Source organism: Varanus komodoensis, unplaced genomic scaffold (genome assembly GCF_004798865.1).
Source record: "Varanus komodoensis strain SLA01 unplaced genomic scaffold, ASM479886v1 scaffold26, whole genome shotgun sequence".
Taxonomy (NCBI): Eukaryota; Metazoa; Chordata; class Lepidosauria; order Squamata; family Varanidae; genus Varanus; species Varanus komodoensis.
In genome coordinates this window covers 13,359,045-13,383,851 of record NW_025335684.1, presented here as the reverse complement: position 1 = coordinate 13,383,851, position 24,807 = coordinate 13,359,045, and the positions used below count along the sequence as shown (strand labels likewise).

The 24,807-nt window shown below is 41.2% G+C and overlaps 1 protein-coding gene across 1 annotated transcript in view; it reads left to right on the top strand.

Moving 5' to 3' along the window:
* RAB40C (RAB40C, member RAS oncogene family) overlaps window positions 1-24,807 on the top strand; it is a 48,133-nt gene that overhangs the window by 7,597 nt on the left and 15,729 nt on the right. Inside the window, exon 3 of the mRNA XM_044433331.1 lies at window positions 24,523-24,583. Coding sequence (XP_044289266.1) covers window positions 24,523-24,583 — 61 coding nt within the window. The remainder of the gene's footprint in view (window positions 1-24,522; window positions 24,584-24,807) is intronic.

The window sequence follows — 24,807 nt, the reverse complement described above, 5'->3', positions numbered from 1 at the left end:
CAGCAAACTGCCTTGTACAGAGTCACTCTACCAATCCATACAACTCCAAATGTCTGCAGCACAATCCCCCCGTGTGGTTCCTGTGATCCCTCTAACAGCACCCATGAAAATCTCTACTCCCTGCTACCTTCTATTGCCAGGTTCCTCTTTCTGTTCTTGCACCTGCTGCTGATCAAGTGTTTGGCAGGCAGAGAGGGAGTTACTTCCTGGCCTTGCCCAATCTTCTGCTAACAGAGCTTTCCCCTTTGCTTGTTCTCACCACCCCTGGCCTTCCTGCCTCTTTCCTCAAACTTCCTTTCCTTGCTATTACTTCCCCCGCCCTTCCCTGTCCTTAGTCACCCTTTTTCCTTTTTCTAGCTCTTAGCTTGGTTTTGTCTTCCGTTCACTTCTTATGCCACTGTTTCTTTCTGCCAACAGCCTCAGGCCTTGCTTTATTTCTCCATGCACCTCTTTAGCTTGCTGTTTCGCCCCTCTCTTAGCCTTGCTATCAAGAGTCTGTTCTTCATAATTCTGAAGAAAGGACAGGAGAATTTTTCCCTAGTGTTAAAAAGATATCAGCTTGCACTGTAAGTTACTCCTGGAAGGGCATTTCATATCACAGGTGCCGCAACTCAGAATGTTTCCTCTTTTGTTACTACCTGCCGAACTTCAGGTATTGGGGGATTTGGAAGAGGAATGCCTTTCATTAAGAATGAAAGGTTCAGGCAAGGTAATATAGAACATGATGGTCCATCAGGTAGCTAGGCCTAAGGCTATTTAATGTCTTTATAGGCAACATGCAGACTGGCAGAACAATTTAAAATATGTTTTCTGGCTGGTATAAAATCACTGTTCAGAAACAGAAGGAACTGATCATTTTACTAATTTTTCAAGGTCTTTGAACAGAATTTATCTTTCATGTGGTTTGTAAGCACCACCTCCTTAGATGCTAAATAAAAATCAGCTTGAAGACATAAGAAAATAGATTAATATTTACACTTTGAATGCTTTGAAGATGTGCTCCTTTATTAGTGGTCCTTGTTATTGGCAAGGATAGTTCAACACTGTGTGACAAAATGGGGCGAAAGGTTGTAAATTAAGCCCTGCTGTCTGGATGTTCAAACAGTTGTGAAATGCATCAACAGGGAACAATTCAGTGGAACACCATGGAGGGCATCACTGAGAATCTGCTCTTAAAAGAATAGTGATACAGTTGCAATTTCTTCTTTATGAATAGCAGTCCCTTCATGGAAATGTTTATCTACCATCTAGCTTGGACGTCTTCAACTTAATAGCTAAAGAATCATTCCCGATTTCTCTGCCTTGGTTCTCTCATCTTCCTTTTACTACCTTCATGTTTCTTTGTTCAGGCTTCTTGTGCAGAAGTAGCATTCCTTTAAAATCATCCTCAACCTATTTTCCACTTTCCTTGATCCTCCAGCATCTTATTTTATCTTTTCTGCAGCCAGTGTAAAAAGATGCTGGCTTAACTTAGGTGGTCATCTAAAGTTAACCTGAAAGGCAGCTCATTGGTTCTGTTGGATGCTATTATCTCTGTGTAAAGACAGCAAGTATTTTAAAAGCCGCAAGACCCAACAGTGATTCTGCTTCAGTGCATGATTGTTTTCAGATAACTGTTTAACTAAGGTAATGTTATAAAATGTTAGGTATGTAATATGGGACTATGAATATAACCTGATTATGATGCTTGTTCTACGCATAGAGTGTTGATAACAGTGCAACTCTGAGGTTGAAAGTGGCATGGGCAAAGTCCTAGGCTTCCTTTGTCAGCACTGGCACTACCTACAGTATACTGAGCATGTGGGTACAGTTGCCATTTACTCCAGTGTGGTATTGTTCCTGGGTACTTAGGGAACATTTAAAATTTTTAATGGTAGGTAGATGCAGCCTTTCAGCACTTGCTTAAAATGCAAGTCCAGTATTTTTAAAGGAAGTGTTGGCACGTGGGCCCTACTAGAGCCCTCGCAGGTGTCGACTAATGCCTGGTACTGATTTCAGCCTTAATCTGAGTGTAGAAGAAGATTTGTGTATGTTTCCTCCACAAATAAACTTTATTTTAGCTTGTTTCATATACATTCCTGGTCTAAATTATGTAGGCCACTTGTGCCAAATTATTTCAATCTTATGTTTTTGTTCTCTCCAGTTAAGATATTTGACAGCAGAAATCTTATTTTTCCTTCAAACCAAAAGCCAAAGATTTCTCTCTAGTTTTATTTCATCTTGTGAAACAAATAGCATGTAAAGTCAGTGGAAATTGGTGACCAATTACCAATTAATTTCCAGTTCAAGTAATCTCTTTGGTATGAGCTATATGGTAAAACCATAGCAGCTTCCCCCAAGTTGGTGCCCTCTAAATGTTCTGGACCACAGCTTCTAACACCGCTGTTCTGGGGCTGAGAGAGTTGTCATCCAAACCATCTAAAACAAGCTAATTTTTATTTCCTGACTGATAAAGAGTTTTAACTATCTTTGCCTGTTACATTTATTAAGCCTACCAAGTCACCAATTCAAAGGTAAAAATACAGTCTCTTCTGATGGATAAATGGTTGCTTGATGCACAGTAACTGACACCATACAATGCCATACGGAGGCTTTTAAAATATTTTGATCTGGAAATTGAATTCAGCATCCTAACACAATGCCAACATGACAGAGCATGTAAAAATCTATTCTTCTCAACAGAGGACCACAAACAGCTATGCATGTGCTTTTACAAAGGTTTATTTTTGCATGCTGGACTTTTCCATTTTCAATGCCACTGATAAAATCCATTTGAAAAGTTGGTGATCTTATATTTTATCTGCCATTGACTTATGTTACTTTATAGCTCTTTCCTGAGTCTTATCATTTTGTATGCTTCTAACCACTTTAGATTTTAACTTCAGTCTTGGGGTACATCAGCCTGTTGTGTTACAAAAGGATTAGAAAATGCATACAGTTCAGCACTGGCTCTAGGTATGTGCTTGACTTCTGGCAGTATTTTGTTATAATGCTGTTGCTCACCCTGGGGTTTTTATGAAGGATATAAATATATTTAAATAAAATCAGGGGAATGGAACTACCACCTTTCAGAGACTGCATAAATAGGACTATCTGTTTTCCGTGTTTCTGCACAAAGTCCATCTTGGGCTCCTTTAATTCCACTGGCTTGTTTTCAGTTTTTTATTGGAATAAAAGAGATTTGGAAGAGATGAAATTTCTTGTAGTATGCTGGAAACCAGAACGACACGTAGTAGCATCTCATATAGTCAGGGATAGGCTCATGTTCCCTTCATAGTTTGTTTCTCCTCCCCTGTAAGCAGCAGAAAATAGTGACTGGGTTCAGACAATGTGATAATCCCACCTGTGCTCTGGGGCCCAAAATCCCCCAAAGTTATATTTTTCCAAGGTAAGTTTTCCCTTAGATGATGATGATTATCTAAGATTTATTGATTTATCAATAAATAAGATGATAAAATCATAGATGATTTTGTTCTCTCCAGTTAAGATATATCTGACAGCAGGATTCTTTTTTCTCATTCAAGCCAGAAGCCCACAATATTTGCATTTTCTAACTGTCTTTTGTCCTTCAAGGCTGGTCTTATGTTTTGGCATTATGGCTTAGCTCAAAGTAACTACAAACAGTAGATGACTAGCAAATCTTATACAAGCTCTTTTAAACACATGAACTCAAGGTATGAAATCAGGCACTTTGCCGGCTGGTGCTGGAGGTCAGACTAGATGGCCCGGGAGACCCCTTCTGACTAGCTCTGTTTTCTACGTTTCTATGTTTCTACTTTCCTCAGAGTAGTTACCATCTTTGTTTCAGTTTTCCTTCAGCTTGTCCTTGCATGATAGCAACAGAGGGCAAAATATACCATATATAAGTTTGGTATATTTCACACTAAATGTGAAACCAGTTGCATGAGCACGGAGGGGGTTGTCATATCTTATGCTTTACTTTCTCCCATGGGTAACTGAGCATTGGAGTCTGCCAGTACTTGTCTTAAAAGAATAACATATCCTCTATTTAGTACATCTAACTTAATTAATTGCAGTACAACAGCCCAGACCAGTGGTCCCCACCCTTCTGGGACATGGAAGCTGCATTAGAGTGCACAATGGCTAAAGAGGACCACGTCTTAAAGCAACATGAAACAAAATTATTAATTTTAGATTTAATTTTAATTTAGATCAAAAGTAAACATTTAGCGATCAATGAGTAAATGATAACTTGAACGCAATCCATTTTGGAACAAGACTTCACTGTGAAATCCTTATCCTTTACCTAGCTACACATGTTTGCTTAGTCAATGTGGTTTTTGTGGCTATTTTCTGTTAGCCAAGGCATTAATGTCCAAGTGTGACAGATGCCCTTAAAATGTCATGTAAATGTTCATCTGTTAGTCTTGACCTGAACTTGGATTTCACAATTTTCATCTTGGATAAAGTTTGTTCAAGTATGTATGTGGTGCCAAAGACTGTGAACATAACTGCAACTAATTTATTTAGGCTGATAAATATATCAGGTAGACCACAATAGAAATCTAACAAACTTATCCCATCGGTGAGGGTGTTCAAGGATAGGCTATACATGCACATGGTGGGCATGTCATGAGCGGAGCCGGCTGGAGCCAGGGGTCAGACTAGATGGCCCGGGAGTTCCCTTCTGACTCGCTCTGTTTCTATGTTTCTGTTTTCTTTGTAAATATCTCTGAGATGATCACTGGTTTGCAAATCAGTTAGTTCCATCTGAAAAAAGTAGCTTTCATCTTCTGGTGCTACTTCAAATGTATTCTGAAACATTCTTATTTCCTTTCCATCCTTATGGCAATCAGGGAATCTGTTCCAGAATTCCACTTGTAATAGGTTCAGAGCTTTGATGTGTTTCAGCACTGAATTATAAATTCCCATCCTCCTCAAATTTTAGTTGACTGCAGCATGAGAAGTTTGAAAAGTTACTTTCACAAACTTGCTTCACAAAAATGTTCAGTTTTGCTTCAGAAGCTTTCATTTCAGAATACCTGTCTCACACAAGCTTTCCTTTCCCCTGCAACCTTAGATTCAATGTATTCAGATGCTCTGTGATATCAGTTCGGAAAACAGTATCAAAAATTCATCCAGGGTCAGAAAGTACTTCTTGACATTTTTCCTTCTCCTTGAGAAAGACATCAACTTTATAATGAAGACTGACAAAATGTTTGAGTACTTTGGCTCTGCTAAGCCACCTGACTTCTGCATGGTGCAATACACCTCCCTATTCTGCATCTGTCTCTGAGAGAAAATTTTGAAACTGATCGTGAATAAGGCCATGATGCCTGATGTAATTAATGCTGGATAAAACAATACGCATCACACTTTCCTACTGAAGACTCTTCCTACACAAGGCTTGCTGATGGGTGATGCAATGAAATCAGGGTGGATAAAAATAAATGATTAAAAACATAACAAATGGATTTTTAATTTAAATCAGATATATAAAATTTGAATTGGATTTTTTAAAATAAAATGCTTTTTGAGAAAAAATCTGTCCAAAGATAGTTTTTTTTATTTAAGATGCCTTGTAGTCCAAATGTTGTTCATCATGAAATAAGGATTAGTTTAATTGTGTAGCATGAGGCTCTATCTTCATGCAATGTTTAAATGTTTTGGTAAATGAATACCATTAATCCATCCACAATGTCTTGCTCTTCCAGAGGTTTCTGTAAGATTATTGGGCAATTTTTCTAGATGATATTATCACAAATGCTTGGTGTTACAGTTCTCAAAACTGTGAATTTGTGTCTGTAGAGATCACATGCCTCTTCTTCACAGCAAAACTGTTATAAAATAAGCAAAAGATTTGCAAAGGAATTACAGGATTAAGATCAATGTACACAGAATCAACCCCTTACCTCTTAAGTGCTAACTTTCAAAAAATCCAACAAAGAGAAGAAGACTGTTGGGAGTGAAGTAGATCTGCACAAGGAGCTAAGTGGAGGGAGAGGGGCAAGCAGTAAAAATGAAAGTGAAACCTTTTGAGCAAAATACTCAGCAAGTCTTTGACTCTTTTTGTGGGTTTGTCCTATTTTTCTTTCCCTGGAGGAGAAAACCTTCAATGGCATTAGGCCATAAAAGAGGCTCAGTTTGGGAATACTTTAATGAGGTTTCCGTACCTATGGGTAAGACAGACATGCATGCAGATTATATGGAAAACCATGATTTAAATCAAATCCACCCTGAGTGAAATTGCATGGGAAGCATATAATTTAATTTCAGTAATTCTTACACTGACATTAGTTTTACTTCCCACCATATTTCTTGGACCATCAGTTGTGATGCTTGTAATGTGAACGGACTTGAGGCTCTAGAGGAGAGGGGAAGGATTAATTCTGGAACTGACAAAATGCTGGAAAACCCAGGTGCCAGCCTAGCTGGAATCTGGCACCCAAGGTCTCTGGGAGAAACCATTCTCCCTTTATGTCATGTGGGTGAGAACCAACTGCAGTTCTGTGAGTTAATTAAAATCAGTGGGCAGTGGTGCAAGGGCTACAGAGACTTGGATGCAGACATTAGTTTGATCATGGCGCACTTACCCTGGGAAGACCAGGTCCTGTCTGGGAGAGCCATGCTGGTGTTGCCGTACAAATCACCTCCTATTGATGTTCAGTGGGTTGATTGGACTGGGTCTTAGTGGTATCAAGGGTGGGAGGGAGAATTCGACTGTCTAAGCTCTCCCACCAGCTCCTCTGAAATTATCATCAGCACCAATGTGGCTTTTAGAAGTGTCTGCTGGCAAGGGGCAGTGTTGACTGCTCTTACCAGCTCAGTGGCCACCACCACAGTACTTCCCAGTAAAATAAAAAAAAAAAAAACAGGCTGACTAAGAGGACAACAGAGTGGGAGAGCTCAAGTATCAGCAAATAAGCCCTCCTCATCGGCTGACTTAGGGAAGGGGCAGGTTGTCCTGCCAGATCCCCTGACCCAAAGCCAAAACACCACTTTAAAGGACTCCTTGGTGCCTCTGTCAACAGTTCTTTCTCCCAAGGAGGGACCTGATCAGCTAAGTCAGCAGCTGGGGACGTACATTAGATTGTGGGATGCTCAGGTGGGCAACCCTACATTATAGAACTGTTGGGAGGTAACGGAAGGAGGGGTCCCAGTCCAGGCCCCCAAAGGGTAAAACAGATTATGTGGGTTGTACCAGGAATTCCAGCCAAAGCACTGGGGATGGGGAGAAAGGTTCCAGCCGCTGCTTCTGAATCCAAAAGGTTTCTGGCAGGCCATTTGGGAGTTGGCCCATGACTTGGGGGCGGGGGGGCATATGGGAGTAAAGCATACCCAGCAGTGGGTTGCAGAGGGGTTTTCTGGTCTGAGGTGATGCAAGCAGTGAAGAGCTACTGCCAGTCATGCTTGACCTGCCAGCTTAGCAACGATATGTGGAAAGCCCCTCTACAACCCTTGCCAGTGCTAGAAGCCCACTTTGAGCAAGTAGGAATGGACATTATGGGGCCCTTTATTCCCCCATCTCAGGCGAGAAAGAAGTTTATTTTAACGGCTATTGACTTACCTACCTGCTATGTGAAAGCTGTTCCCTTGGCCTCCATTTCAGCCACTGCCTTGACTCCAGAATTGTTATCCATTACTGCTAGATTGGGGATGGGGATGGGGATGCAGGTGGTTTAAACTGCTGTGCTGCTGGGCTGGTTGATCGAAAGGTCGCCGATTCGAATCTGCACAACGGGGTGAGTTCCCATTGCTTCATCCCAGCTCCTGTCAACCTTGCAGTTTGAAAGCATGCAAATACAAGTAGATAAAAAGGTACCACTTTGGTGGGCAGGTAACAGCGTTCTGTGCACTTCGGTGTTTAGTCATGCTGGCCACATGACCATGGAGACTATCTGCAGACAAACACTGGCTTCCTTGGCTAGGAAATGGAGATGAGCACTGCCCCCTAGAGTCAGACATGACTGGACTTAATGTCAAGGGGAAACCTTTACCTTTACCTTTATCTTTACCTTTTACTGCTAGATTAGGAATTCCATATGGTATGGTTTTCTGACCAAGGTTCAGGTTTTGTTTCTCATTATTTGCAGAAATTCTGGAAGCTGGCAGAGGTGCACCTGCGACTTCTGTCCCATATCACCATCAGAGTTATGGGTTGATAGAACGATTCATTTAGACATTGGGACATATGATTCAAGCATATGTAATTCACCATCCCAAGACTGGGATCAAGCTTTGCCTTATTTTCTTTTCGCCTATCAGGATGTACCCCAGGAAAGTCTGGAGTTCTCCCCCAGTGAGCTGATGTTTGGGAGGAAAGTGTGTGGACCATTGGCATTGCTGAAAGTAGAATGGGAAGGGAAATTGGATGCTACTCCACAACCAGTGTTTGTGCTTATGCAAGGCCTCTACTGAACTTTGTGGGAGGTGTGGCTGGCAGCTGGGAAACATCTTGAGCAGGCCTGGCATATACAAAAGGCTTGGTATGACTGGACTGCAAGATTGAAGGAATTTGAACCTGGGAACAAGGTGCTGGTCTTGAAACTGGTGAAACAGGAAAAAATGGATCTGAGGTGAGAAGGTCTGTGGGAAGTGAAACAGCAGGAGGGAGAGGTGATCTACTTATTGGAAAGAGTTCAAAAACCCCATGGATGTTCCATGTTAACATGATTGAAACCACTTTATGAGCAAGGGAGGCATGGTACCGTGGTATTTGGTGGATAAGGAGGATATAGGGCAAGTAGCAGACCTGTTTAAGGAGAGCCAGCAGGAGGGATTAAGGAAGCTCATCTATCCTTTGTATTGACAAGGGTGCAGAAAGCACAATTATGGGCTCTCCTGCAGGTTTTTAGGCTAATGTTCTCTAATCTGCTGGGATATACGCAGTTACCTAAACATACCATTGGCACAAGGGACCATCCTCCCATTCAGTCGGTTCCATATCGGACCATGGGACTTCACGCTTGGGAGATCGCTAAGGAAATTCAGGCCATGCTAGAACTGGGAGTCATTGTGCCCAGCCAGTCCCCTTGGTCTTCCCTGGTAGTCTTGGTAGAGCAAATGTGAGGCACAGTCAAGGGTGCAGTCAGATTTTGCATTGTTTTAAGAAGGCTGAACCAGCTCACCTTACCGAATCCTTTCCCTATGACCTGGGTGGGTGATTTGCTGGAAAAATTGGCCCAGACCCAGTATATTACAACGATCACTCTTGCTAAGGGCTATTGTCAAATGCTTCTAGATGAGGACTCAGCAGCCAGGACTGCATTTTTCATACACCTGGGGCTCTACCAATTGACTTCTCAGTGGGCTGGGGATGGCATATATCTTGATGACATAGCTGTTTTTAGCCCCAGTTAGGAATCCCATTTGGTACATGTCCAGGAGGTGTTCAGATGGATCCAGGAAGCCAGGCTCACACTGAAAGCCCAAAAGTGCCAGTCTGGGTTGGGAGAAGTTGTTTACTTGGGGCACTGAGTAGGCAGTGAGTGGCTCCAGCCCCTGGAAGCAAAGGTAGAGGCAGTCCAGCAGTGGCAGCCTCAGGCAAAAAAGCAGGTCCAATCTTTTCTGGGTTTAGCAGGATATTACTGCTGGTTAGTTCCTCATTTTAGTCAGGAACTAAATTGGTCAACTAGTAGCTCCCTTGACTGATGTAACCCTAACCCCCTGCAGGTTTGATGGACAGAGGATTGTCAGTAGGCATTTGATGCAGTAAAGGCTAGCCTGTCCTTTGCAGCCCCTTTTTGGTGAGCTCTGAACTTCGTTGCTCCATTTGTTGTATAGACAGATGTCCCTGAAGTGGGAGTCGGGGTGGTATTATTGCAGGAAGACTCAAGGGAGGACTGCAGCCAATTGCTTACTTAAGTCAAAAGCTACTTCTCAGGAAAAGGCCTTGGTTATAGTCAAGAATGAGTGTCTGGCGACTGTATGGGCAGTAGGTAAATTAAGCCTGTACTTGTGGGGTTGGTCTTTCCAACTACAGATGGACAGTTCCCCTTTGTGTTGGTTGGATAAAATGAAAAACACAAACCAAAGCTGTTGTGATAGAGCATGGCCCTACAAGATTATGAGCTCTCTGTGGTCCATATCAAGGGCCAGAATATCTTACTAGCTGATGGACAACCAAGGGCTTGTGAACCAACTCTGGTTCATGTTGATGGAGAAAGTGAAGATGAATTGGGGAGATGTTAGAATTTCCCCCCAAATCTCAGCTCATCTCATCTCATGTGGGGATGTAACATGAACTAAATCTTGAGACTCCAGAGGGCAGGGGAAGGGTTAATCCTGGAACTGACAAAATGCTAGAAAACCCAGTTGGAATTGGGTGCTCACTGTCTCCAAGAGACATCATCCTCCCTTTGTGTCATGTGGATGAGAACCCTCAGAATTATGGCCTCAAGGATGCTGGAGAAAACAGCAACCACTGGCTATCAACCAACACCTGGAATAAATGGTTGGCCCCAGGTACTGGGAGATGGGCCATCACCCCACAGGTCAGGTGACCCAAGACTGTTTTGTTCCCCAAGCTTGGGTCTGTCTTGTGCTGAACCCAGTGGCTAGTCCAGGCTTCTGGGACTAGAAAGATTCTGGGTGGGATTTTGCCCACGTAGCCAGGGGAGCAGGGAATCCCTGATGGCTTTTCATTAAGACACTTTACAGTTTATCTCGACTCAGACAAAGATCTGCTGATTCGCACACCTTCAAGAATATGTTTTTATTATTTATTTTATTATTATTAAAACATTTTTATGCAGTTGTAGCATCTTTCAAGCTCTGCAATGCACATAATTCTTCTGTAATTCTGGAGTTGGAATTTATCTCCCAGATAAATATTAGTAGTGTCTATAATGCAGTCATCGAATGCCTAAGAAAAAACTTTTTGCCTTGACAATCAGTGACGTGCAGCTCTTCTCCTAGTTTTTCAGCACACCTGGTGATTGTAGATGCAGATAACACTGACACAAGATACCTTATCAGGGTGCATTTCCTCCATTACTTCAGGCATGCACTTCTTAACAAATTCATCATCAGCAAATGGCCTTCCACTCTCAGCAATACACTGAGCAACATGATAGCTGGCCCTCACAGTGGACAAGTTCTCTTACTGTGCTTTCTAAAGCTATTTTGCTTCAAAACATTGCCTTTTTAAGAATGTACCCTGTGCACATGCACCTCTCCTTGATATATTGAGTAGCTCTTGTGAGAAGATTCAGAGTGCTTTTTAACATTGTACTCCTTTAATACTGAGACATTTTCAAGATATATCAGGCAAATTGCTTTATCCTTGTTGAAAACAAAGAAGTACTCATTTGCCATTGACACAGTGCTTGTCTGCAATTTTTTGTTTCTTTGAAGCAGCACTTACTTTTGCAGACATCTCCTTGCATAATTTTTTAGCAGAGCAACAGTTGCAAAGTTTCAGTATTATCCTTGAATAAATAAAAATATGAGAAGGTTTAGTTTTAGGGGTCTTAACCCTTATCCACCCCACTCTGGCATCTGTTAGCTGGGCATTTTCATTTTGACCACTGCCTCTGCAGTTCTCAGGAATATGGGGCCATATGTGCAGGCTAGGAAGAATGTTTAAAATGGAATCTGCCCGATCAGGTGGCAAAGTTGCCATCCTAAGTACATGGAACACAATGAGATGTATTTTTTAATAAACACACTGCCTTGAGCATCTACACGTGCTGTAGAGGCCTTTTCCTCTCCTTTTCTTGCCTTTTGTGCAAAATCAGGCCAAAGATCTTCTGTACCCATGAACACAGCTGCTGTATCTTTCTTACACACATATATAGCCTATGACATGGTCGTGCATGGAGAGGGGGAGTGAAAAAGCTGCGTGGTAACGGGTACCTGAGCTCTGCTGACTAGCAAGGCGCCCCGGATGGCCAAAAGGCTAGTATGGAGGATAAGAGCAAGAGGGGCTGACAGAAGGAATCATGGAGACCAGAAGAAACACTGCTGCTGTTGTGTTTGTTGTAAGAGAGGGACTGGAAAAACAGCACTGGATTCTATGGCTTGAGGCAGGAAGAACAGTGTGGGGCTGAGGGAAAAATGCCCTGAGGGTGAGAGCAGTGAGTAAGCAGGTTGGAGGGCAGCACAGAAAGAGCTTGGGGGCCACAGGCTGGGGACTCCTGGCATGAAGGAATAGGCCAGATGGGACTGTTTCACCAATTTTTCCTGAAGTCATGTACTATGGGGAAGATTGCTATTGGAAAAACACGGCTGTAAGGGGTAGGCCAAGACCTTTTGCCCCAGCCATTTCACTCTGTGAAGAGGGAAGGAGAAGGGTGTATTACCACTGACCCTTTTCAGTGGAGGTGTTGGAGTCTTTCCTCTGGTACTGCAAAAGAAAGTCTGCTGAGTGGACTTAAATCAAAGTTTAGCTTTTGTAGATGTGTTATTGCAAACTGTAGAACCTGAAGGTTTGAAATAGATTGGTGCAATTTCACTAGCAAGCATGTCTATGGTTTCAAGATATTCAGACCTGTAGTTAGTTTATTTATTTATATGCCACCTTTTTCTTTAAAGAACTCAAGGTTGGTTGGTTGGTTGGTTGGTTGGTTGGTTTATTTATTAGAAACTTTTGTATGCTGTCCCTTATGCCTTGGCATCTCGGGACAGCTCACCATCCATAAAGTTGAAATACAATAAAATCACATGTATAAATAACGTAATTCAATAAAAATTTACATAAAGGACAAAATCAGAGCGACTGTTTGACACAATTAAAATATTAATTTTTTAAAATAGGTTCATCATTCTCTTTCTGCTGCTCTCAGTCTTATCCCCACAACAACAATGTTGTGAGGTAGGCTGTGCTGAGAGTCTGTGACTGCTTCAGAGTCACCCAGTTGGCTCCATGGCTGAACCCAGGTCACCTGAGTCCCAGACCCATGCTCTAAATCACTATACCTCCTCACTGATTCTCTAGTTGTTTCTGGTTTCTTGCAAAACCTCCACTGCACCAGCTGTAACTGCTGTGTGGTTTTCCTGCCATTGCTGTAAGCTTCTGGAAAAGACTTTCCTATAGTCTTCTAAAACAATCGCTATTGTTGGTTATCGTTATTTGCTGTCATAATACAGAAAGGCTTTACTTACTTGACTAATATATCAGACTGCCTGACCCATCAGCTGGCAAGTTGTCTCTTGACCACTGAATACTACATTAGTGTGTTCATTCTTTACTTATTTAGAGAATGTGAATAGGTTCTAATTAGCAATGAAAACTGTGAGCAAAATACTAAGATGGAGGGAAGATAGGCAGCCAGTTCTCCTTGGGTTCTATTTCATGAAACCTCAAATACAAAAGCCAGTTATAAAAAGCATTACTAAACCAGCTTGTGGGGAGTTGTAATTAGAATTCTGAGGTATCTTTAAACTATTTCTCTAATGGCAAAGAGGCAAACCTCTGCATATCTGTGTCCCTGTAGCAGCAGCTTCCTGTTTTTCTAAGTAAATCCTGTGTCAGGTTCCCTAGGGAACAAACATCCTTTTATAGCCCATATGTTGCAGCATCCATTTCCTTGTAGAATAGTCATTATGGAGGAAATGCATCCCAAATGACTATCTGAAATATAATTTCAGAGTAGCAGATTTGTGTGGAAAGTATTGATATAATAGATCATTTATTTTATCCTTGTCACTAACCCGCTGTGTGCTAGTACAAGGAGGTTTTTGTGTAAATAAGTGTTGGTGCCTTCCATAAGACTCTCCTTATGGAATGGTTAAGATGAAAATGATAGTGTTCCTAGTACAGTCCTATCCATATAATCAAATCCAAATTTGATTATAAATTTGATTATATATGCTTATTTGTATTCATGATGATGCTTTCTGAGTATAACCTGTTTATCAAAAAGGGTCTTTCCTTGTTGTATGACTACTAGTCATGTAGACCAGGGGACTGCAATCTTTTGGGGCTGGTTGGTCAATTTATAATAACAAGAGTGTTGTAGTTGGCTGCTATGTGAAGTGTGGTCAGTAATAACACCCACTTCACAGAAGCAGATTCTGAAGAAATAAAGATGGCAGGCAGTTGGAACAAAAGCTTTGCTTTGCAGCTATCATAGACACTTGGTAGTTTTAAAAAACAGAGTAGTAGGTTGGTGTCTTCTGATCCTCATTTGGTATGAACATTTTATCCAAAAATGATGATCAGCCTTTAAATGGAAAACTGAATCTGTGAACTGGATGGCTCTGTGAGCTGTGCTGTTGAATGCTGGAGCTGATAGAAAGCTGGAGTGATTTTTACTTTCTGTGACTCTTCATGTTGGGCTGCCTCTTTCCACCAAGACATTGTATTACATAAAGGAGGACTGTTAATGTTTTAAGTACTGTTAAAAGTAATAATTAAAATGTTTTCTCTTTTGAGAACCAGTTTAATGTGGTATGGCGGTTATATTGTTGGACTGGAGACCTGAGAGATCCAGATTCTAGTCCCTGCTTGGCCATGAAACTGACTGGGTCAGTCACTCCTTCTTAGCCTAACATACCACCCCCCCACCCCCACCCCCCAGGTATAGAGCTTTGTGGCAGCCTTAAGAGCCTCACAAGAGGAAAAAAATAGAATACAAATGCAGAAGTGCACCAGCTTTCCTGGAAGCTCAGAGCAAAATATTGAGCAATGCCACAATTTCAGAAAGTTGACCAGAAGCTTTTAGTTGCTTTTGCCCCAAGAGGCTGTGGTTAAATGGCAGAAGTGCTTCTGAAATGACCTGAAGACTGAGCCTCCAATGAATGTTTTGGAGGAGTTAAAACTGTTGTTTATATCTTACTGCAAGCTAGCCTAGGAGAATGAGGTAATATAATAGACTGAAATACTTCATTTTGTATGTCAGTGGCCATGGTGTTGAATGGTCCTTTATGTTTGTGGCTTCCTGCAAATGGAAACAAAATCAACAGCAGGCAATGTATTACATTAGAAAATCTTTTCAAGTGGCACTGTATACAGGGTAGCAGTCAAGTGGGTTGCCCCATATGTAACCTGTAGAGAGAGTCTGTTCTACATCTCATTTCCACCTAAGTCTGCTGCATGTGTAGATCTGCCTAATCCTATTTGTGTAGCCTGTGCTTGTTTACACTTCATACTGCGAGGTTTGTATCAGTAGCCAACATAGCCTTTCACTAGGTGGTAGCTGTTTCAGTGGTCATTCCTTGTTTATAATGATAACCCAAACTTATCACCCTGCTAGTATCTCTTATGACTGTGTGTTGGGTGATAAGGAAATACAGTCAGCTCTTAATATGTCCCCTGGATCAGGTGATTTGTATAGGCTTATGGTTTCTATATCCAGTTTACTTCCTTATCTCTAAAAGTCAGATAGCAACTTGTCCCCTACCATTCACTTACATGGTTTGAAATATTGTTTCGCATGCTTTATGCTTCACATTCAAGAATTCTGTAAGCTGCTTGAACTGGGCTATATTAGATATCGTGGTAGACTTTTACATTAAAAGGTAGTTTTCTGGAATATTGATGCTGCCTTCTAATAGCTACCACTTGGTGCTCTTAAGTTAAATATGAGTATGTCAAACATGTTTAAAACTGTGTGACATACAGCTTTTTCCTGGAAAGCCAGGATTGGCTGCAGCTCTGTCAACCATGCACTCAGTGGCAAACACAGATTTGCAGCTGTTTAAAATGTGTGTGTTGATTTGTGCAATAATATACTTAAGAAAATATAGGAAGAGTAACATATGCTCACTTGCGCAGATTAATGCCCTGGGTGAGAGTACACTGTTAAAATGAGTGGCACACGACACATGTGGTGCGTGGTAGTCTTTAAAATGCTTTAAAATTGGTCTAAGAAATAGCCACTAGCTTTCAGGTTCAATGTCCTTCAGCAGGTGCTGTGCCGTTTTTTCTAGACCTGGGTTAAGTCTGGAGCTTGCCAAGCATTCCCTTCCTTTCATTGCTGTTCCTCTATACACATGTTTAAGTACTTATGGCCATAATATGTCTGTGGCACATCAGCTGTTTCGCCTCTCCTTTTCCTCCCTCCCTCCCTCCCTCCCTCCCTCTCTGTGTGTGTGTGTGTGTGTGTGTGTGTGTGTGTGTAAAACTGCTGTTACTATCCTTGTGAGAACTAGATGAATTGTGAGGCAAGAATCCCAATACATTAGTGCTGTTCTCTGGAGACTCTTGTGGATGAGCCTCTGTTGGTTTATTATTATTTGCCATCTGCAGGTTCTATATCCAGTCCCGGATCTGCCTCTAGGGTCTTGGAATGGTGTACCTTCTGGACTAATTATGTTTGGTATTTGAACAGCAGTCCACTGATTTTAAGAGCCAGCTAATATGGGCTTTATTTCCAAACCTAGTTTCTGTGTTTTATTTGTATCCACCTAAACTCCAATCTGTATTTCCTGTTTCCTCGCAATGTATCTTACTGGAGGGTCTCAGTACATTTATTTGGGCTCTCTAGTTGGCCTTGTTTTTGGGAAGATACCCTTTGATTGTGGAAAAAACAGGAATGACTTTTGTTTGAAAGTTTTAACTTTTTATGCTGTATCATCATGTGCATGAGGCAGTTTGCAGCTAAAATTATGCATATTCCCAATTCAAAATGAAATAGTAAACAAGGATGAAATGCCTTCCTAACTAGAAAACTCTTGCAGCTACTTCTGAAAAAGCATCAGGGGGTGTGCTTTTGCAGAGCAAGGGGCGGGGGGAGGGGGGACAGTGGATTGAGAGCCTTAGGACTACCACTGGAAAAAGCACTACTCCATGGTGACTTTGTTACTAGGAGACATTAATAGGGCACAGGACAACACAACAGATACTGATCTTACTTGTTAGAAGGGAGAAACAAACGGTAAGAAGTGTCTATTGAACACTTCATTTGGGTACAGGACACTTTTAAGCATGATGCCAGTACCAGCATAAACCAAAACTGTGAAGGCTCAGGGAATGCATCTCCAAATTAAGTCTGGGCCAGCCCCAATAATGCACCTGTTTGGTCACAGTGGCCTTTACAAGTTGTTACTGATTTGCTTCTTATTTCTGCTTGTATGATTACCCAGCATTTAAACAAGCTCTGGGCAGCTATGACATGTGAACCAGACAGTCTGTTAGATAGTTTATTCTAGTGCACTGTTTTATTTCTTGTATTTGATTTTTATTTTGTATGCAAACACTTTTACAAGCTGACATAAGCCTTAAAAGGCAGCAGACATGTATTACATTGCTGATTCTTTTTTATATTTTGGCAAGCTCCTTGTCCTGTTAGCTTTCCTACAGCCAATAATTTCCCCACCAGAACATAACATGCAGAAGCTCTGCATAAGCAGTGCATTTTCAGGTAACCATTGTCTTACTTGTCATCTTGGTCTGTGTGAAAACTTTCCAAGAATTGAAATTTTCTGCTTGGGTATGGCAAGGCCACATGAGAACTTTTGGGGGTTCAGTATGTGTTTCTTCATAGTATTATCTCCATAATTTTTGATGTACTTGAGCAACAAGTTGGTAAATTATTAGTGTGCGCATCTTCTAAACAGCTAATAGTTTTAGCAAAATAGCTGCTTTTTAATTGTAAACATATCTTGTAAAGTTGGAATGTGCTCTAAGCTGAAAACAGCTCAGACTAGTTTTCCAGGCTTTCCCAGTGCTGCCATTCCAGAAGAGTATGGATAATGTCCTTAGTGTTTAGTGTAATGCCTGCCTGACTATTTAGGCTTCTAGGTACATAATTGCTACAGTATATTCCTAGCAAGTAAAAAAAACTTTGGTGGATAGCTAAGGGCAAACTCTGACTTTCCTTTCCTGGTACCTTTTCAAAACATACAGAGAGAAACAGAAAATAATCGTGTGACTAAGACTCCCTTACACTGCAGTGGTGAGTCAGTTGCACAAATCTTGATCCACCAGACTTAGAACAAACAAGAGGGAGGTGTAAAATAAAGCAACATGTACTGTAGTTAGCTCCCTTTAATGTAGTGATTACTATTCACATATCTGGCCTTTAAAGGGACTAGGACTTCCAAGGCAGTGAAGTCTTTCAGTGGCTTTTCACCACAATGGCTAAATAACACTTCCATTTAGTATTCTACTGAAGACTGAGGAAGGGTTGGGGAGAATTTTTTTGTTCTCTGACTAAGAACTTCCCATGAACATCTGGTCACTGTTAGGGTCACACACACACATTCAGTCCAGATGAACCCTTGACCTGTCCCAACAGAGATGGTTTTCCCTAAGTCTAGTTTTGGGAGCTCTGAGTTCTGCCTTTTTAGTATTTGTCAAGTTTGTTCTGGACACTTCTATAATCTTACCTTCTTGCAAAAGTTAAACTTAATATGCTACATTTATTACAATGAAATCACTAGTTGTTATAATATAAACATAACCATTTGTTACTTGCATTATATGCAGCCTTCCACCGTTATGAAAGTGGTCAACATAACATATCATCATAAAAAACTACAATAAAACATAAAAATAAATGTTAACAACAACACAACATATTCCACAGTGTGTCTTAGTAACCCTGGTGGTTATTGGGTCTAATTTTTCCCCTTGTTCATATATTCTCTTTCACTCTCTTTTGTACTTTGCCTCTGAAATGGCAATGGTGCAGTTGCCATGAGCCACATTAGGACAAAACATGCCCTACCTGTGTATTCCACCGAAAACCATGGTTTGTAGCCTGCTGTGCTGAACCTGGCGTGCCAAGCCTGTGAGGTAGCTCATTTGAAGCTTCATCAGCATTCTTTTTGTCAAACCCCTGTTGACATGGCTGGTGCCCCGTGTTTGTCTTGGAGTATCATGTTGTGCGCCTGCCATAAGCCACGGTGTCTGACTTAGCTTGTACCCTGCCTGGTGACAGCACACCCAGTTTAAATGCTCAGACTTCTATTTCTAAACACTCTGGCTTGGATTTTATATTTATTTTTGCAATGCAAACCCTATATGTAGATGCATAGTGTCTCAGTGGATTATGGTACTCTATTTTTGTTATTTAAAGGTTGCCTTAATAAATATGGGTAAATCATAGATGTTTTTAAAACACACACTTAAAAATGCAATATGATAAACCCAAGTAGAATCAGAGAATTCAACAAACTAGTGCACATTGGTGTTTAAATATGTGTATACATATAATGCACAGCAACTGATCAGTATTCATGACTGTCCCCAAACCTCTGTGCAGTAGTGCCATCTGGTGACACAATCGTGTTAATTCATCTTTGTTCACTTGGGTATTGTCTTATTTGAATATTAGCTCTCCTTTGTAACCATACTGGGAGCTTATTCCTCTCTGCCTCATCAACTTGTCTAGACTAGCCAGATACTTTTACAAGTGAACTCTTAACAAGTGCAAAGAAAAACTTGCTGTTGTTCCTCCTTTCTAGTAGGATTACATGTGTAATATGCAATCTTATAATTGAAATTACAACTGTTTATACAAGTTAGGTGGGGTGTTACTTTGAAATACCAAGCTATAGGAGGTATGAACAGAAAGGCTTCCCAAATTAGCAACCTGGAGAAAATATTCACTATGTAGTTGAAAAGAACAGTGAAGTTATTAACAGCTCATTTTAAAATGGTGTCTTTTTTGTTAATCTGAATCTTTCACTGAGAGCTAGATTGTGGAAGTGTTGCATTTTACTTGTGATAGTGTGAAGATTTCCCTAGAGTGAGAAGTGAGAGTGAAAGGCTCTTGGCAGCTTCACAAGGCCAAACTAGACAGGGCGTTAATTACATCATCACAACTAGGGTCTAGATTTAAAATTTAAATTGTTGGCAGGAGGTCAAGATTCTGCCAGGTGGTGAGAGGATATAACCTTATCCACTCACACCATGGTCCTGAGGAAAATCCATCCCCCCCACACCATGTTATTAGTTACTGATGTTAATAGACATCTCCTTCCTGAGGTTAATGGGGCAGGGGTGGGGGAGATATTTCATCAGGACTCTGGTGTGAGGGAGGAGGATTAAATCTGCTGTCCATGTATTTCCTTATTTCATTTTCCCTCAGTAATTGTTACTTACATTAGGAAAAGAAGTAATTCACAGTTAATATGTCTACTTTTGGCCTTTGGTTTGCCTGATAGTGACTAATATATGAATTTGGGCCAGTTGCCATGTAAATCACCACAATGGATTGCCAGTAGAAAATCAGGCTCATCATGGGTGCTTTGTTTCCATCCTGTTCCTCCCTGCAGTTTCCCAGGGGATACCATAAGAAGGACTGAGTCTTCTCTTTCTGATAACTACAATTGCAAACTGATTTCTGCTAATTGTGGTTGGCAGAGCCCCTGCTGCACAAAGAAGATTTATACCTTGAAGTGCAGTCAGAGCAACTTCACCTGGGCAGCTTGCAGAGGGCTGCCCACTGCCCCTACTCAGGGGGTAGTGCCCTGCACATTGTAGAAGCTGAAGCTGGAAGCTGACCTTAGATCATATCACAGAATCATAGAATAGTAGATTTGGAAGGGGCCAAGAAGGCCATTGGGTCCAACCCCCCTGCTGTTGCAGGTCACCAATTTACACCATCCCACTTAAATGACTGTCCCATTTTTCCTTGAATGTCTGTAGTGCGGGAGAGCCCACGACCTCTCTAGGTGACTGGTTCCACTGTTGTATTGCTCTGACAGTGAGGAAACTTCCTGTTATCTAACCTGAATCTGGGTTGTCACAACTTGAATTGATTATTCCTCGTCCTACACTCTGGTATCAGCAAGAAGAGAGTTTGACCTTCCTCTTTGTGACAGCCTTTGAGGTACTTATAGAGGGATCTCATAAGATCTTCAGTCTTCTCAAGGCCGAACATACCCTATTCTCTCAGTCTTTCTTCATAGGAATGCCCTGTTTGAATAACAGGGATGCTTCTTTTTTCCCATTGCACAAGCAGGACTTGTGCTTGAAGCACAAAAGGGAGGATGCAGGAGGCTACCACCTCCTGCTCCAGCTTTACACTGCCACTTTGACCACTGGGCAGCACCGCTAAGTCGCTCTGTGCTGCTGGCTTCTGAGGAGACTTCTCCAGCCAGCAAGATGATCTCATCTCTCCACCCTGCTGTCCCCCACTTCAGGCAGCAGCAGGGAGCAGAGCTGTCATCTGTGCCAGGAGCTTGAAAGGAGACCTTTGCTGCCAGCAGTGTGGATGTCCATATGGTGGCCTTGTGGTGGGAGTGGGGCCAAGAAACAATCCTTGCTGCCACATCTGGAGGAGAGCGCAAGCAACAGTGCAGCAGGGAGTGGGGCTGTGCCGTGCACCACCACCAATCCCAACAGGATGTGTAGCAGCGGCACACAGTTGCATGCAGTGGCAGTAATCTGTGCTGTGACCAAGACTGAGAAAGCCTCTAACAGCTGCAGTAGCACTCAGTGGCAGACCGCTTGTGAAGAACAGCAAGAGGGTTTGCTGCTCCTGAGAAGTGGCTTACTTGCTGTGGGGGTTGACCAATGAAGGGTTGTGTCTCCTGGGTTGGATGACATAGCCCATCATAAGTTAAAGAAAAACCCTACAACAAGCAGTTGGTTCTTATCATGGTTGATTACCTCAGTAAGAACCAATCATTGCATAGATGAGTAGATTGACATAGCATGACAACCAATCAATGAGAACAGTTGTTGTTTTGTAGAAACCTAGTTCTTAAAAAGTTGACAACCTGACTGCCTCAAACTCTAGGTTCCTACTAAGTTGAAATATTCACCTCTGAGCTTGTCTGCTGCTTAGTAATTAGTGGTGACCCTTTTTCCTAGTCCTTCAATTTTATCTGCCAGTGTAAAGAATTGTGACCATTATTCTGATTATATGTGCTGGGTATAGGTATGGGTATAGGTATAGCACGGGGGCTAATGCAGAAGCTGTATGGAATCTATAATGGTTTCAGCAAAAGTAAAGAACCTTTGCAGTTTGAATTTAACTGAAAATGAATGTGTTCTTAGTGTAGTTTGTAATAGGCTTTCTGTGTGGGATTTTGCTGAGCTGGAATTCTATACAAAGATCCAATTTTGTGCATGCAGAATGAAACAATAGGCCATCAAAATATAACTGCATTGTCTTATGTGTACTTCTGGCAACTTTCATTATGCCAGCTCAGTCTATCACAATGTACTGTTTTGACTGGTATATAAAATTGCATGTCTGTCTTTATTGTGTCCTCCCTCTAAGTGGGTATTGTATGAGTAGGAATGGCAATGTGTCTACCTGTTTTTACTGGTCCTTTCCCTGTTAGAGAGGCATGTACCAAGCCATCACTTTCATAACTTTCCTGCTTTTTGTTTAGTCATTGCACAGGTGTATTAATATATATTTGGTTCTTTTTCTCTATGAATGAAATCTGTCAGAACACATTGCCAAAGTTTTAATAGAACTGGCAACAGAAACATAGTTCTTGGGTTTGGTGTTTTATTTTGTTTTGTTTTGTTTATACTGGTGAATATATGAAGTATGTATTCATACTTGAGAGGGTTTGCCAATATATTTTTGCAACTTGCAAAGAATTACTGTTAGACTGGATGCCCAGAATATTACAGATACACGAACTGATCCTGGCCTGAACAGTGCTGGTCCATGAGATGGGAAAGCAATGTTCCTAATCATTTGGCAATCCATAGCTCCTAATTCTGGGAGCAGAAGTAATTATACACATTGGCTAGGTTCACACAATATGATGGTCCATGTTTTAGCAACAGCCTGCAGTTTGACAACAACCCACACTCAACTCTGTTTGTATCCCAGCGTTGCTTGCAGACAAGGTTTTTATTCTGCAACGGCTGTGCCTTAAACACAGAATTTAGGGGGCCCATGCACCATAGCTTTCCAGTTTTAGCTCTCCCATGTTTTTTCCTTACTTCTAAGAAAAACCCATTAAGGAAAAAATGGACTAAGTGCACCAAGCCTTTCAATTGTTAGCACAAGGAGCCTTCAATAAATCTTCTTTAACAGAGTCACTGGATTGATTTTAAAAGATTGTATTAAAATTCAGTTGGACTGCTTACCCATTAAATCTTTATTTTATGCTTGGTAGCCAATGTCCATGAAAAAATGAAACTGCAGAATTCTTTAAGGCTATTAAAGGAAGTAGGCCTTGAGCATGTGTGGAGCAGAGCCAATTGACAGCAGTCTCCCATTTGACATTTATACCAATTAATATGCAAATTAAACATTGGGAGAGGAAGAAAAGGGAAATTGCCAGTTGAGTGCTTATTATCACACTGTCCAGGTCTCTGTGGTTTTTGACACAGATGCATGGCAAAGAAATGAGAATGCTGCTTATTAAGCACAGTTTTCCCCAACCTGATGCCTTCCAGTGCTTAGGCCACAGTTTCCATTTCGCCAACCAGAATGGCCAGTGGTCAGACTCTCTGGGAAAAGTGTGTTCTGAACATACTTCAGAATGTTCTCTAGTTCTGAACATTAGGAGGGCATCAGGCTGTCTACCCCAGTCTGGAGAGTATCAGTTTGGAGAAGGCTGCACTGTAATAAGAAATACTTGGATTTACTTTCTGATAGCAAAGATGCCTAGTTTAGAAAGCATAACTCTTTGATGTCATGTATATTTGGTATGGCAGAAGTGTTGGCACTTACTGTTTAAGATAGTTTCTGTTTGTTTGTTTGTTTGTTTGTTTGTTTGTTTAAAAAGAACTTTAAGCAATTTACATCATTCTCCTCTTACTGCTTTCAGTCTGATGCCCACAACAACCCTGTGAAGTAGGTTGGGTTGAGAGTCTGTGACTGACCCATAAAGTCAATCAGTTGACTTCATGGCTAAGCAGGGACTAGAACCCAGATTGCTTAAGTCCCAAACCCACTATACCACATTTGCTCTTTATATAGTATACAGTACATTGCTTTTGTAAGTTGAATTCTGTTTTTGTTGTGTGTGGATCTGTTACGTGTTGCAATTTTGCATGCATACCAAAACTACAACATGCAAAACACTCTACTACACAGATTTTGCTTCAGTCAGATGCATTATCTAAAATGAGTTTCAAAATACACCTATCAGACTGGGCTGACATCCATGTGCCAAGGTTTTTCTGTTAGAGGGTCTATAGGAATTTGCCAGTGCTTGATTCAAAGCTGCAGTCTTGCTCCTGTCCTCTACAGAATGGGGCAGTTGGGTACACTATACTCATAAATCTTATAAAGTAGATATGTTGTATATCACATTAGTAAAAATGCAACATTGCCACTAAATATGGTGCTATAATTGTATGCAACTAGAAGCAGGTCAAGTTTGCAAAAATAACTCCTCGTCCTTTACTCCTCATCACCTAAAAGCTTATGTTGCAGAGTCCCAGATGTTGCTATTTGCCTGTTTACCATTCTTTCACACCCAAATTGCTTGTCAAAGTAAGTTTTAATATGTATAAAATCTCAACACTCAGTATTGTGACAGGAATGTAGCTAAGTTAGGAATGTAACTAAACTGGAACTGGAATACTTGCACATTCTTTTCTGTTTTCCCTTGTGATGAATTCTGAATTGTAATCTTTTCAGGACCTTTGCAGAAAGCTCTGTGAATCCTTATGGTACTATAATAATATATAACAATGCCCATATGCCAGTTTTTTGTATGATCACAATTCTGTTATTTTCATTATAGGAATTGACTATAAGACTACAACAATCCTATTAGATGGCAGAAGGGTGAAATTGGAACTCTGGTAAGTTTCCATTGCCATTGCTAAAATGTCCAAATATAGTTGAGCAGAGAGACCTGAGAATGGAGAGCATACATGAGTCCATAATGCAACTGTTAGCTTAGAATGATCTGCTTTAGTTATCTGGAGGTATTCATATTTCATACAAAACAATGTTCTGGCACATGGAATAGGTTTCCTAATTCCTTCCCTGTTTTCATAGTTTGGTTTCCCAAGCATTTTCTCCT